We start from the raw sequence: 12,949 nt of genomic DNA, 5'->3' as shown, positions 1-12,949 counted from the left end.
TGACTAAACTCATCTCTGGTTGTCCGCTGACTTCTCCTATCTTCCTCAAATTGAGATCCTAGCCTTTCTAAACTGTCCCAATAGTTTAACTGCTCCAAGGCAGCATCCTTCCTAGCTGACACATTGCCACGGGACTCTTTATTCCATTTCTTCAAGTTGTATTTCAAAGCTTGTAGCTTCTTAGCAAGCACAAAGCTGGGTTTCCCACTAAAATTGTAAGACTGCCACCATTCTTTAATCTTATCCGTAGAACCTTCAACCCTTAACCACATGTTTTCAAATCTAAACTTGCTTTTACCTCTTGTCACCCTCCACAAAATTTCCCCCTCCTTTTCCAGCTGAACCCTCAGTGATTTTCACTCTGGTTCTTCATGCTTTCCTTTTTCCTTGTATCCTCACTTTTCCTCCTGGCTTGAAGGTTGCCTGATATTTATTTAGATTTTTGCATTTTAATAAAATGTTTGTTTCCTATCAAAATAGGATATCATAAAACTGCTAGGCAGATGAAAGGACCAATTACAGTTTTTGATAAAAATGTTGGCAGTCAAGAATGTCTGCACAAAATGAATATAGGTTTTGTAGATTAATTGAGGATGTTTCAATGAATGAATGACTTACCAAGAAAAACAAAAGAAGAAGAAACAAATTACAAGGAAAGCAGGGATCCTGAGAGCACTTATAGGTGATAAGTGAGAGCGATGGTACACTATCTGCAAAGAGCAGCAATGATGGCAGCAGTAAAGGAGGACCAATTTGGGGTTTCTCCCTTGACCTTTAAAATTGCATTTAGGATTACATTGCATATGTGTCTTTTAGAAGTGCTTATTTAGGAATTGTTTATGTATATAGAGGGATCTATGTGATGTAAAAGGCTATCTTAAATTTGTGTTTAGATGTACTTCACTGTGTTAAATTTTAACCTTGATACTACTCTTCTGTGTTCAGTTTCCTTCTTGGGTATCCTTCAACCATGTATATCTTTGGATCATAAAATATTAACTATTTTGTTTGTTTTCATGTATTGATTTCTATAATTTGTCAGGTGAAACACGTTAATGGTACATGTTTATTTGCTTATCATTTCAGGTGCCTGATTCATCATGGCAACTTTTAGGATCTAGGACCACACAGCCTGGACAGCAGACCTTATCTCCACTACCAGCACAACAAAGACATCAAGGGTTTCTTGGTGACAGGCATAAAACATCTGCATCTTTGATTAATTATGGGAGACCAATTCTACCTCCCACTGGTCATGCTTCAAACGTTTCCACAAGTGATGCACTTGGCAGTCAAAAGGTATCCCAGGGAACCCATTTCAGTTTATGTGAAAATTTTGGCTAATTTTTTCATTGTATCTTAATTTTTATTTTCCTTCATCTCTCATCTTCTTGTTTAGTTGGTTGTCTCTCAGTCCTTGCAAACAGTGTCGTCACAGACTGCTACTGGTGTTTCTGCAGCCGTGTCTTCCTCAACTGGTTTACTTCATCCTTCCCGAAGCATTGCATCAACTAGTAAGCTTTTATATCATATTTATCTGTAGTATCTGTAATTCTTGATAGTAAATCTTCCCTGGGTACACTCCAAAATCCCTTACTTCACTTTCTTGTGCCTGATTTGTTAAACATCCCATTTCTGTAGGCATGCTTAGACAACCTTCATATAATACAGGGTTTGGTTCTGCTTTGAACATTGAAACGCTTGTTGCGGCAGCGGAGAGAAGAGATACACATATAGAGGTATGTTTTGTGTATTTCAATCTTGTTCTGACATCTCTATGATTTACTTGGGCACAGGCATTTACTGACCATGGCATTTTTTTGACTTTCTGAATCAAACTTGGTCAGTCAAACATACAAAGGTTAGGTTGTAGTATTCTTTGTGAGATGTTTCTTTTAGGAAGAGAATGACTGGTCAGGAACACCCATGAGATGATTAGATGTGTCAGAATCATGTCTTTCAAACAAGTGTATTTGCAGATGATTAATCAATTAACCTTGCGATTGATGCTAATTTATTTGATGGGTACTGTTTGTTAACTGGCTTTATTTTATTTTATTTTTTACTTTTTTTAGTGTGTGCGCGTATGTAAGAGAGAGAGACTTTGTAAATGCAAAAGGGAAAAATGGAATGAAGAAAATAAAAACTGTATATTGATGCCTGTTTTAGTTTGTTGAATTTCATGTATTTCATATTGATGTCTTTTTTAGTTTGTTGAATTTCATGTATTTTTTTATTTTATTTTTTAAACTTGAAATTGTGCTTGACATGTGACAAACTTTGTATCTGGGAGTTTTATGTAGGTGGAAATGATTAAAAAATTTGGAAATATTTCAGGATATTCATAAAAATGTGGAAAAAAATTTGTTAGCTAGCATTAATGTTAAGATTCAACAGTAATTGGTGCTAACTTCATGATATTGTCATTGTTTCTAGAAATAGGACATTATCTTACAATTTTATTATCCTATTTGTTACTACTGTGGTGACAATTTCTTAGTGTGATGTCATTTTTAGTTTTTTAAAAACATGTTAGATTAAGATTAAGAAAAGAAGAGGAAGAAGCATGATGAAAAAATGGTGTAGAAAAAGTTTAGGTTTGTTTAATAAGATTAAGAAAAAGAAGAGGAAGAAGCACAAAGAAAAAATGGTGTATAGAAAAAGTTTAGGTTTGTGTAAGGACTTTGTTTGAGATTTGATTTTAAGCTTCTTAGAATCACATTTTGTATGGTTTATTTTTTATTTTTTATTTTTATAATCTTTTAATTTGATAAAATGAAAAAGTGATTGTGAGGGGCCTTTTCTATTGACACTTTAAATTACTAACATGCCCTCATGTGATTTGTAAAATACCAATTTTACATCGAAGACAAATGTTATATCAATGATAATCCAAGATCACAAGAATTGAATAATTTAAGAGAGATTGCTCTTGTGATGTAGGCACACGATATTGAATAGCTAGTTGAAACTCTTTGTATTGTGGAGTAATATACTTTTGGAATTTATATTATATTTTACTCTTTGTAAAATGTAAGTAAAAAATTCTGATTATTATAAATATTTTTATTTGGATTTAGTTAAAACAAAAACCTAGAAGAAGAAGAAGAAAATATTATGGTTCGTTTTTTTTTCTTTTTTTTTTTTTTTTGCGATTGGTGAACAAAGCAAATATATTAAAAGCGCTTGGAAATGGTGCACAAAGTACACACAAAGTATACAAGTAGCAACCATAAACAAGTGAAAGGAAAGAAGAGACGACAAACTAAACCCCAAAACGCAAGACAACAACTTAAAGCCTAGAAAAACAAGAACCCATATTCAACTAACAATTTGATGAAAAATAACTTTAAACACCCCACTATTGCCACCACCGCTTATCCTTGTTGGCCAGACTAACACCAAGAAAGCTATGACAACCTACCACAACCCTAAAAACACGGCTTTGATGGTCACTTACAAACCAACTCCCTCCCATTGCTTTGGTTTTTCTTGTTTTTGTTTGAACTGTTGTAATTAACCGATCATTCCAAATTTTGAAGCTCCCTAACCAGATGAGGGATGGAAGGGAGCCTTCTTTTTGCAATCAAAGCTCTACGATGCTTTTTGGATTCCAACTTCCTCATAAGGGACGCGATTTCCTTCTCATTCCCATCCATTGACAATCCTAAAAACTTACTAAATGAGATGAATTTTTGATAAGAGAGATCATAGAGGCTCTCTACTTCCATTAGGCCCCTACTAAGGCTTTCAAAACCCAAAGTCTCCTGAGACTGCAAAGGAGGAGGGTGTGTAGATGTGGAAGATCAAGTAGTTTGGACAAAGTCAAAGGACGATAAATTTTTTGTCAAGTCTCTCTATAAGGCTTTGGAATCGAAAAGACAAGGGGATTTTCCTGTTCTTGGGTGCTGCCAAGGGTGAGTTTTTTTTGCTTGGGAGGCCACGTGGAAAAAGGTCTTAACCTTGGATCGGATTTAGGGGAGAGGGTGGCCTTTGGCTAATAGATGTTGCTTGTGTTTTTCAGAGGAAGAGTTTATTGATCACATCCTCTTGCATTGTGAGTTGGCAAGGAGTTTATGGAACTTGTTGTTTTCCCTGTTTGGGGTGTCGTGGGTGCTTCCATCCTTAGTTCTTCCTCAACCACGCCCTCCCTAGATAGCACACACAAAGACCTATAAATATCTTCTAAAAAAGCCTTGTCCTACTCGCTCCAAGAAATCAAACTATCAGTCCTCCCCATAGAACATCCCTCGCCAGTGGACAAAGAGAACGCTGAGGAAAAAGACCCTCCCCCCTTGGTCCATTTGGAATTGAAGACTTACCAGCTGAGAATCTTGCCGCTTCCTCCACGAGAGCCTCATCATTTAGCAGGAGAGGAAGCGATGAAGGCGAAGGCGTCAAAACCCTAGCTTCATCAATGGGGTCATCATCTGCAACATTGGGAGCCAAAAAAACCCTCTCCCCCTCTAAAGAGCCCTCCCTGGACAAAGCTTCTTAACCCAAACTTCCTTGACCTACCTCCAATGGCCCACTCTAAATACTTATCCACCTGGCCTCCACTGCATTGGGTCTCTATGCTGCCATGACCCAAAGAAAGACGGGCTCCAACTGAATAGTCAAGGCCCAAAGATTCTCTTCCAGTAATAGCCTTGCGTGGAGCCCAATCCCCACTTCCCCCCCTCCCTCCCTCAATGAGGGTCACTGAGTTTTGGGCTGCAGCTGAGACAACCCTTGAAGAAATACCAATTGCTCCCTGGGCCTCTAAAGTTTTGGGTCCAAGGGCCTTTAAAATTCTAACTGAACGAAAATCATAGTCCATGTAAGGAAGCCCATTATAGCCTTCTCTCTTTGGACTTCCTTTCTTGAAACCTTCACCGTCCAGTCCCCTCCATCATTCCTTTCACCTGTAACAACCCCACTATCAACGCCCCCCTTCTCTGACGCCACAACAGTAGCTTTTGCATGGCCAAAAGCTGATGCTACACCTACTCCACTCTTACCACCAGCAGCTGACACGTCAACCCCTGCATCCTGCACCACAGTCGGTCCCAACCTCACACCCTCAGTGTTGTGTGAGACTCCCACTGAATCATCCCTGACCTCCTGTTCTAAGCTTCCGCAACCACTAGTCTTTGGAACCACAACTGAAAATCTGGGTGGAAATTCCTACTACGGCTGAATAGAGAAGCTTGAAGAATCCACTGCCACCTGAAGTAAGCCAGGGAAAGCTCACACCCCCTGATTTCACCAGAATCCTAGCCCACTGCAAATGAGACATAACAACTGTATGCTCGTCCACGAACATGAAGCCATGAAGCCTCCACAACAGTCCCCAATCTTCTTGAACACCTCTTGACTCCAAAGATGCAGTGGAAGACCCAATACTCTCACCCATACTTAGGTGCCACACCATTTTGCAAACACCCTACTTCAGGGTTCCACCTCTCTAGATGCAAGACAAACCGCTTAGAACTCCATGAGCCCCTTACTAGCACCCTCTCCTCTTCAGATCTATCCTCAAAGTCAAACAAGATCAAAGCACCCCCAAGGGCTGAGAGCTTCAACCCCCTTTTCAGAGACCACAAATGAATTGCATATTGTCTCAACTCAATCAAATCTAGCAACAGGTCAAAAGCAGTCACAAATCTCCCAACCAAACAGCTCCTCGGCTGGTCCACTCTGCTTGTGGTTTCCTTCAATCTAAGTTGCACCCATACTGCTTTGCCTACCAAGCCCATATCCTTCTTAATGGCCTCCACAAGGGATTTGTTTTTAGAAACCGCCAATGAAGGTTGCAGTTCCTCAGCAGAGGATGCAACCTTCCTAGTCTTGGCCTTAGGAGCTACCCCTAAGAGGTGGAGCTTCTCCGCCAAAATGGTCTATCCCCTAAGAAAGCCCCTCCCTTCTGGGAAAATTACTGTACTTCTTTGCTTCCTCAACAACCATTGAAAAAAAAATGTATCTCTCTGTTCCATTCGCACGCTGCTCCAAGCTAAATCTCCTCCCACCATCCTCCCAAATTGTGCTCCACCTCAATGCTCCTTCTCTGCAATAGGCTTCCACCCCTTCTAGCAAGTGGTCTAAACTCAGCTCCTTAAACCTAATCCAAGTGGAAAAGCCTCTACTTCTTTCCACAATGAGACCCTTTAACTTCCCTCTGACCACCTCGATGAAAAGATTGAAGGTCTTGGTGTCTGTTGCAAACCAACACATTTCTCCTTTTGAATCCATTCTACTCAAAACACATTTATGTCTACATTCTTCCCACATTATGCACCAGTAAGAACAACAGATGAAACAGTTTCAAGAGTTCCAATCAGTGAAAAACTTCATGCTAGATGTTTGATTCTTCATACCTCCAAATATTAGGAGACCTTTACACAACTTGTGCTTATTTAATAAGCTTAAGAATGGGAAGAAAAATTAGATGTATATAGTTAGTTTTAAAATGATATGATGGTTCAAGATCAAGGAAGCGTATAGCCTGCTAGCGAATCCTAATGACACCGCTTTACCTTCAAGGTGTATCTGGGTGGATAGAGTTCCAACCAAAGTCGCTTTCTTCGCTTGGGAGGCGACGTGGGGGAAGGTGCTTACTCTTGATAGGCTCCAGAAAAGAGGGTTACAACTCCCAAATTGCTGTTTTTTGTGTGGTTGTGAAGAAGAAAATGTAAATCATATTCTTATACACTGTATAGTGGTCAGAGTCCTGTGGGATATTGTTCTTGGGTTAGTGGATGCTAAGTGGGTCTTTCCAGAAACTGTAAAGGAGGTCTTAATTAGCTGGAGGGGCCCTTTTATAGGAAAAAAAAGGAAAAAGGTTTGGAAATCCATCCTGTTATGTATTTTTTGGACGGTTTGGAAGGAGAGGAATAAATTAGCCTTTAGGGGGGGTGTGTTGAATATCCAGAAACTCAAGAATTTTTTTGTTTGTAATTTATGGAGTTGGGTTAGATTGTATATAGGTGAGGAGTCTCTCTCCCTTATAGGCTTTTTGGAGTGGTTAGCATCCACTTAAGGGGTGGTGAGTCTCTCTTGGTTTTTTGTTTTAGAGGCCTTAGCCGCCTTGTATACCACTTGTATGCTGTGTGGCTTTTTGCCTCTTCTTTAATGAATTTCTGGTTTATTTATCAAAAAAAAAATAAAAAAATGATATGATGGTTCATTTAGGATTTGCTTTGTTACTCTTTTGTCTTCCAACTTTTCTTTTAAAATTAACAATTTGATAAATATTTTCAAAATTCCTGTTTGGTAACTTGCTTTTACTTTTTGTTTTTTCAAATTTGATTGGTAAAAATTAAAAGAAATGAAGATATTAAAACCTAGAATCCTTCTAAATTAATATGCTAATATATAAACTTAAAACATCCATTACTTAATCAATCCAATAATTGCAACTGTATGCTACAGTCAGTAAAATCAATCAAAAGCTGTAAAAAAAATAAAATGAAAATAGAATAAAATCTAAGACCATCACATAAGATTTATATTACATTTTTCTATCAAGTTAACAATCAGGTTAACAGTAAAAGTTAGTACAATACTGTTAAATAATATATATCTAAAATTTAATTTTTTATAAATATATAATCTCATTTGGGTAATTGGAGCCTTAAACTCAAGCTTGAGCCAAATTTAATTTGAGTTGATTTTTTTGCCAAAGACAAATCGAAATTGCAAATTGAATTTCTAGTCTGCAACAATTTGAGTTGGGTTGGGTTGGGTTGGGTTGAACCCGCTAAAGTTGAAGCCCTAGACTTGATCCACTTAATTCGGCTTTATCCTATTTTACCTAACAATAAGGCATGACATGATTGGTACCCCAATAATGATCACTCTTCCTCTTACCTTATCTACTAATATGGTTGCCTTGAAGAGGCAATCTAGTCCTATTCTTGCCCATTGGGAAGCCCTCTAGTAAATCGTTTTCCTCCACTCTTAGCACCATCTTACTTAAAAAATCAGCTACAATGGTGAAAAGAAATGGGGAAAGAATATCCTTGTCTTAAACCTTTGATTTCCTTAATTCTTTAGCATTTCTATCCTTCATTTCCATTTACTAAGATTGCAAAACTTGTCGAGGACAAGCAACCCCTCATCTAAAACCTCCAACTTGAATTGAACCTTGTTCTCTCTTGTGCATGGTCTAGATGATCCCAATCCACATGGTCATAGGTCTCCTCAAAATCAATTTTAAAGACGACCCCTTCCTCTCCTGAATATCTTTCTCATCCACCATTTCATTGGCAATCAAAATTTTATCCAAGATTTGCCTCCCTTAAAAAAACTTCATATTGTTGATCATCAATATTTAATCCCATTTACATCAATTAACCTTATTTATAAGCTTTAGAAAATATTGAATTTGAATAAAACTGTGAAAAAATAAACCCAACCTATGTTGTAAGTAATTAGGATTTTTATTCTATTCGGCCGATTCAAAAGAAATGCAGTTAGCTCTAGGAAATCCTTTTAAAAAAAAAAAAATAAAGAAATCAGAAAATTAGAAAATTATTTAGATACCCTTAATTAATTTAATATTTATTTTGTTAGATTCTTGAGTAGATTTTGGAGATTCATTCTCATCATTATGTTACTCTTTAACTCTCTTCCACTATTGAAGTGCAATGCCCTTCAGCTTAATCTTTACGAAGAACACCTTTCTTTCTTCAACCATAGGTTTCTACTGAAAGTAGTTCTCCACACTTTCTTCCCAATCCAAATAATCTTCAGCTGGTGTCTTCCCTAAAAAAATAAGCAACTTTAATTCTGATTCCTCTGTTCAAATTAAGTGCATAAATCTTCACTCTTATGTTAACTTTCACTCTCTATATAAACTTTTTTCAATTGACATCGTTGAATATTTGCATAGCCTATGATAAATCCTGAATCACTCACCTTTTCTCAGCTATCTCCATGTGTTGGTGTTGGTTTCCTCTTCCTCCAGGATCTGTATCATGTCCAACAATGGCATAAATTGAAGGTTTTCTTGTACTGTGATACTGATTTGAAGCAACGGAAAAGAATGGGAAAGAAGTGACAGAAAAAGGAATAATAACTCTCCTTGGAATAAAATTCAAGAGAGATCCTAAATAACATTTTTCTGTTTTGAGTGAATACTGACTGAACAATTGTCTTCAACTCTAGATATCTGTAGAATTAATCCTTATTCTAAATATGGTAGAAAAACAATCCTAATTGTAATTGAATTTTTCCTAATGGTCTCAAAGCTCCAGGGGTTTGAGACAAGGGGTCCACTTTTGCCTTATTTGTTTGTGTTAGACATGGAAGCACTCAGTTGCTTTCTTAGGAGGGCTAGGGAGGGTGGGTTATTTGTCTAGCTTCAAGGTAAATGACAAAGTTGGTGAGGGAATGAAGGTTTCTTATTTGTTGTTTGTTGATGATACTTTGTTTTTTGCAAGGCTACCCAAGCTCAGATGACCTATCTAAGTTGTTACTTTTGTGTTTTTGAGGCCATTTTGGGCTTGAAAATGAATCTAAGCAAGAGTGAGCTCTTACCAATTAGGAGGGTGGAAAACTTGGAAGGTCTGGCTTTTGTTCTAGGGTGTAAGGTTGGAGCTCTTCCAATCGCTTATTTGGGTCTTCCTCTTGGTGCCCCTTTCAATTCTTTGGCAATTTGGCGCAGGGTGGAGGAGAGGTTTCACAAAAGATTGGCAATGTGGAAAAGACAATATATATGCAAGGGGGGAGATTGACATTGATTTAGGGCACTTTATTTAACTTGCATGTCTACTTTATGTCGTTATTCTAGATGTTGAGAATAGTGAAGGTGAGGTTGGAACAAATTCAAAAGGACTTTCTTTGGGGTGGAGGAAATTTAGAAAGAGTCTCATTTAGTAAAGCGGGCTACTGTTTGTTTAGACAAAAATAAGGGGGGTTTGGGAGTTAGGTGTCTTGCTTCGCTCAATAAGGCTCTTCTTAGCAAGTGGATTTGGTGGTTTGCAGTAAAAAGGGCGGCATTTTGGAAACAAGTTATGAGGGGCAAATTTGGTGTAGTTGAAGCGGGGTGGTGTTTTAAGGAAGTGAGTAATAGGTATGAGGTTGGGTTATGAAAAATTATAAGGAAATTGTGGGCAATTGTTAATAGTAGTGTCTTTTTTTCTGTAGATAATGGTAGGGGGGGTAAAGTTTTAGAAGGATAAGTGATGTGGCAATGAGTCGCTATGTATTTCTTTCCCTACCGTATTTACCTTGGTTCGTTCAAAGGAGGCGTGGGCGGCAGATCTATGGGATTAATCTAATGTTAGTGGCTATTGGACTCCTAGCTTCTCTAGTGTCTATACAATTTAGAGGGAGTGTGGAATGTTTTCCTTTAAGGCTTCAAGATAAGGCGGTGAAGGTGATTTGGCTGGAGACTAAGAGTGGTTCTTTCTCTGTGAGGTCCCTTTACACTTGCTTAGAGCTTGGGAGTTCGGCCCCTTTCTCAGAAACAATTGTTTGGAATTCTTAGGTTCCTCCTAAGGCGAGATCATGAGGTAAAGCTCTAACTTAGATTAGCTTCAAAAGAGAAAGTGGTCCTTTGTTATGTATAGGAGGAATTAATTGACCATATTTCACTACATTATGGTATGACAAGGTATTTGTGACAACTTTTGTTCTCTCCCTTCGAATTTTCCTAGGTGTTTATTCCTCGGTAAGAGAGACCTTGTTAGGTTGGTGTGGGTCTTCTATTGGGAGGAAACAAAAAAAAGTGTGGGGAACATCTCCTTTGTGTCCTTTTTAGACAATTTGGAAGGAGAGAAATAGAAGATTGTTCTAAAATGAGGAGCTTGCTATCCAAAGATTAAAAAGCTTGTTTCTTTGTAACTTGTTTTCGTAGACCAAATTGTACATAGCTGAAGGCTCAAGGTCCTTGTATGACTTTATTGTTTGTTAGGTCCTTGCTAAGGGAGGAAGTCGTTTTTTGTTTCCTCTTCCATTTGTTAGGCCATTTTTGGCGGCCTTTGTATACGTCTCGTGTCCTATGTATTGTGTACTTTGGTGCATTTTTTGGCCAGTTCTATCTTTAACATATTAGGGTGATTTGATCTTAACCTACTTCTACCTACATCAATACATTTAAATATCAAATTTGGATATGAGGTCCTTAATATGAATTGCTAATCTTTTTTTTTTTTTTTTTTTTCCAGTTTTTATTCCTTGTTTAGATTAATATTTGTGTCCCTTTTATTTTTGAGATGACCCTAAAAGTATCTCCACATTCTCCTTTTGTGAGACATTTCTTAAAGTGAATTTCTTAGCTATGATGGATCTATTAGATGGTCAATATCCTTGTTCTTTGCCTTAATATACTTAGCCTATCCAAAAAAAGTTATTTTCCATGATATACTTGTGTTGATTTTCATTTTCTTGAAAGAAAACTGAATTACTTAACTAATAAATAAGGAGGAGAAAAGGAAGGATGGGAAATCATTCAAAGGAACAGCAACTACAACATTTATCTATGCTTTTGTTATTTGTATAATGTTTATAGTATTGATTTGCCTAGTTTATGAATGCAGGCTCCTACATCCGAAGTTCAGGACAAGATATCATTTTTGATTAATAATATTGCGTCTGCAAATATTGAAGCTAAAGCAAAGGAATTCACTGAGATTTTAGATGAGCAGTACTATCCATGGTTTGCCCGGTACATGGTGATGAAAAGGTTAGGCTTTATTTTTTTCTCAAGTATTCTTTGTCTGTTTTCTTAATACATTTGATTTAGATTGAAGTTTATACCACCTTGCTTGTCTTCTATCAACTCCCCTTTGTGATTTCTTGTTAGAGCAAGCATTGAGCCCAACTTCCATGACTCATACTTGAAGTTTTTGGACAAAGTTAATTCAAAGACATTGAATAAGGAGATTGTAAAAGCTGCTTATGAGAATTGCAAGGTTGATAAGCTACGACTCTTCCATTTCTAACTTTTGTTATGCTTATGAATGGAACGGTTTTTAGTCATGTGTGTATATATATATTTTCAGGTTCTTTTGAGATCCGAGCTTATAAAATCAAGTTCTGAAGAACGCTCTTTGCTAAAAAATCTGGGAAGTTGGCTTGGAAAGTTTACCATAGGCAGAAATCAAGTACTCAGGGCTCGAGAAATAGATCCCAAGTCTTTGATAATAGAGGTGATACTTCTGATCTTTGTTTTATTTACTATGCCTTCTTGTCTTTCTTGCTTGAAATATAAATGCTCCTTACCTTTATTTGATGGTCCCTGTAAAATTTTTATGATGGTTTGCTAATGCATTTTCTATTGTGTTGACCAAGGCATATGAGAAGGGCCTGATGATTGCTGTGGTCCCATTTACCTCGAAGGTATAATCATTTAATAATTTGATCTGTTTGTTATCACCTGGTGTTGTACTGTAATATTTTACTGAAACACACTTGCTGCAGATTTTGGAACCTTGCCAAAGCAGTCTTGCCTATCGGCCTCCCAATCCTTGGACCATGGCAATTCTTGGTTTACTTGTTGAGATTTATGCATTGCCAAATCTTAAAATGAATCTTAAGTTTGACATTGAGGTATAAAGTCATTGTCAATTTTTGGTTAGGCATTCTAAACTTTTCAAAGGAATATTGGCAGTCTTTCTTTTCAGTTCATTTCTTCTCCTCTATTCTTGGTTTCTAGGTCCTGTTTAAGAACCTTGGTGTGGATATGAAGGAAGTAAAGCCGACTTCTCTTCTCAAAGATCGAGTTCGGGAAATAGAAGGAAACCCTGATTTTTCTAATAAAGATGTTGGGGCATCTCAGCCACAAATGGTTTCTGATATTAACCCTGGAATCATGTCCACATTGAGTCAAGTTGAGCTACAGCCTGATATTGTTAATTCATCTCATCCCGGTGGCCACTTAAATGTAATGACTCAGGTTTGTAACATTGGTTTTGTTTACTTGGTTCTGAGCAGTTGCTTTTTCCTTTAATATGCTGATTGTTGA

At 37.4% G+C, this 12,949-nt stretch overlaps 1 protein-coding gene across 1 annotated transcript in view; it reads left to right on the top strand.

The window, feature by feature from the left end:
• LOC117933248 (CCR4-NOT transcription complex subunit 1-like) overlaps positions 1-12,934 on the top strand; it is a 37,925-nt gene extending 24,991 nt beyond the window's left edge. Inside the window, exons 15-23 of the mRNA XM_034854632.1 lie at positions 1,087-1,299; positions 1,400-1,514; positions 1,642-1,739; positions 11,523-11,668; positions 11,789-11,897; positions 11,988-12,134; positions 12,277-12,324; positions 12,406-12,534; positions 12,641-12,934. Of these exons, the coding sequence (XP_034710523.1) occupies positions 1,087-1,299; positions 1,400-1,514; positions 1,642-1,739; positions 11,523-11,668; positions 11,789-11,897; positions 11,988-12,134; positions 12,277-12,324; positions 12,406-12,534; positions 12,641-12,934 (1,299 nt within the window). The remainder of the gene's footprint in view (positions 1-1,086; positions 1,300-1,399; positions 1,515-1,641; positions 1,740-11,522; positions 11,669-11,788; positions 11,898-11,987; positions 12,135-12,276; positions 12,325-12,405; positions 12,535-12,640) is intronic.
• Positions 12,935-12,949: the final 15 nt, after the last annotated feature.

The sequence above is a fragment of the Vitis riparia genome, chromosome 16 (assembly GCF_004353265.1).
Source record: "Vitis riparia cultivar Riparia Gloire de Montpellier isolate 1030 chromosome 16, EGFV_Vit.rip_1.0, whole genome shotgun sequence".
In the NCBI taxonomy this organism is placed as follows: domain Eukaryota; kingdom Viridiplantae; phylum Streptophyta; class Magnoliopsida; order Vitales; family Vitaceae; genus Vitis; species Vitis riparia.
Note: the sequence above shows the minus strand (reverse complement) of the source record. Positions and strands in the feature narration are given on the sequence as shown.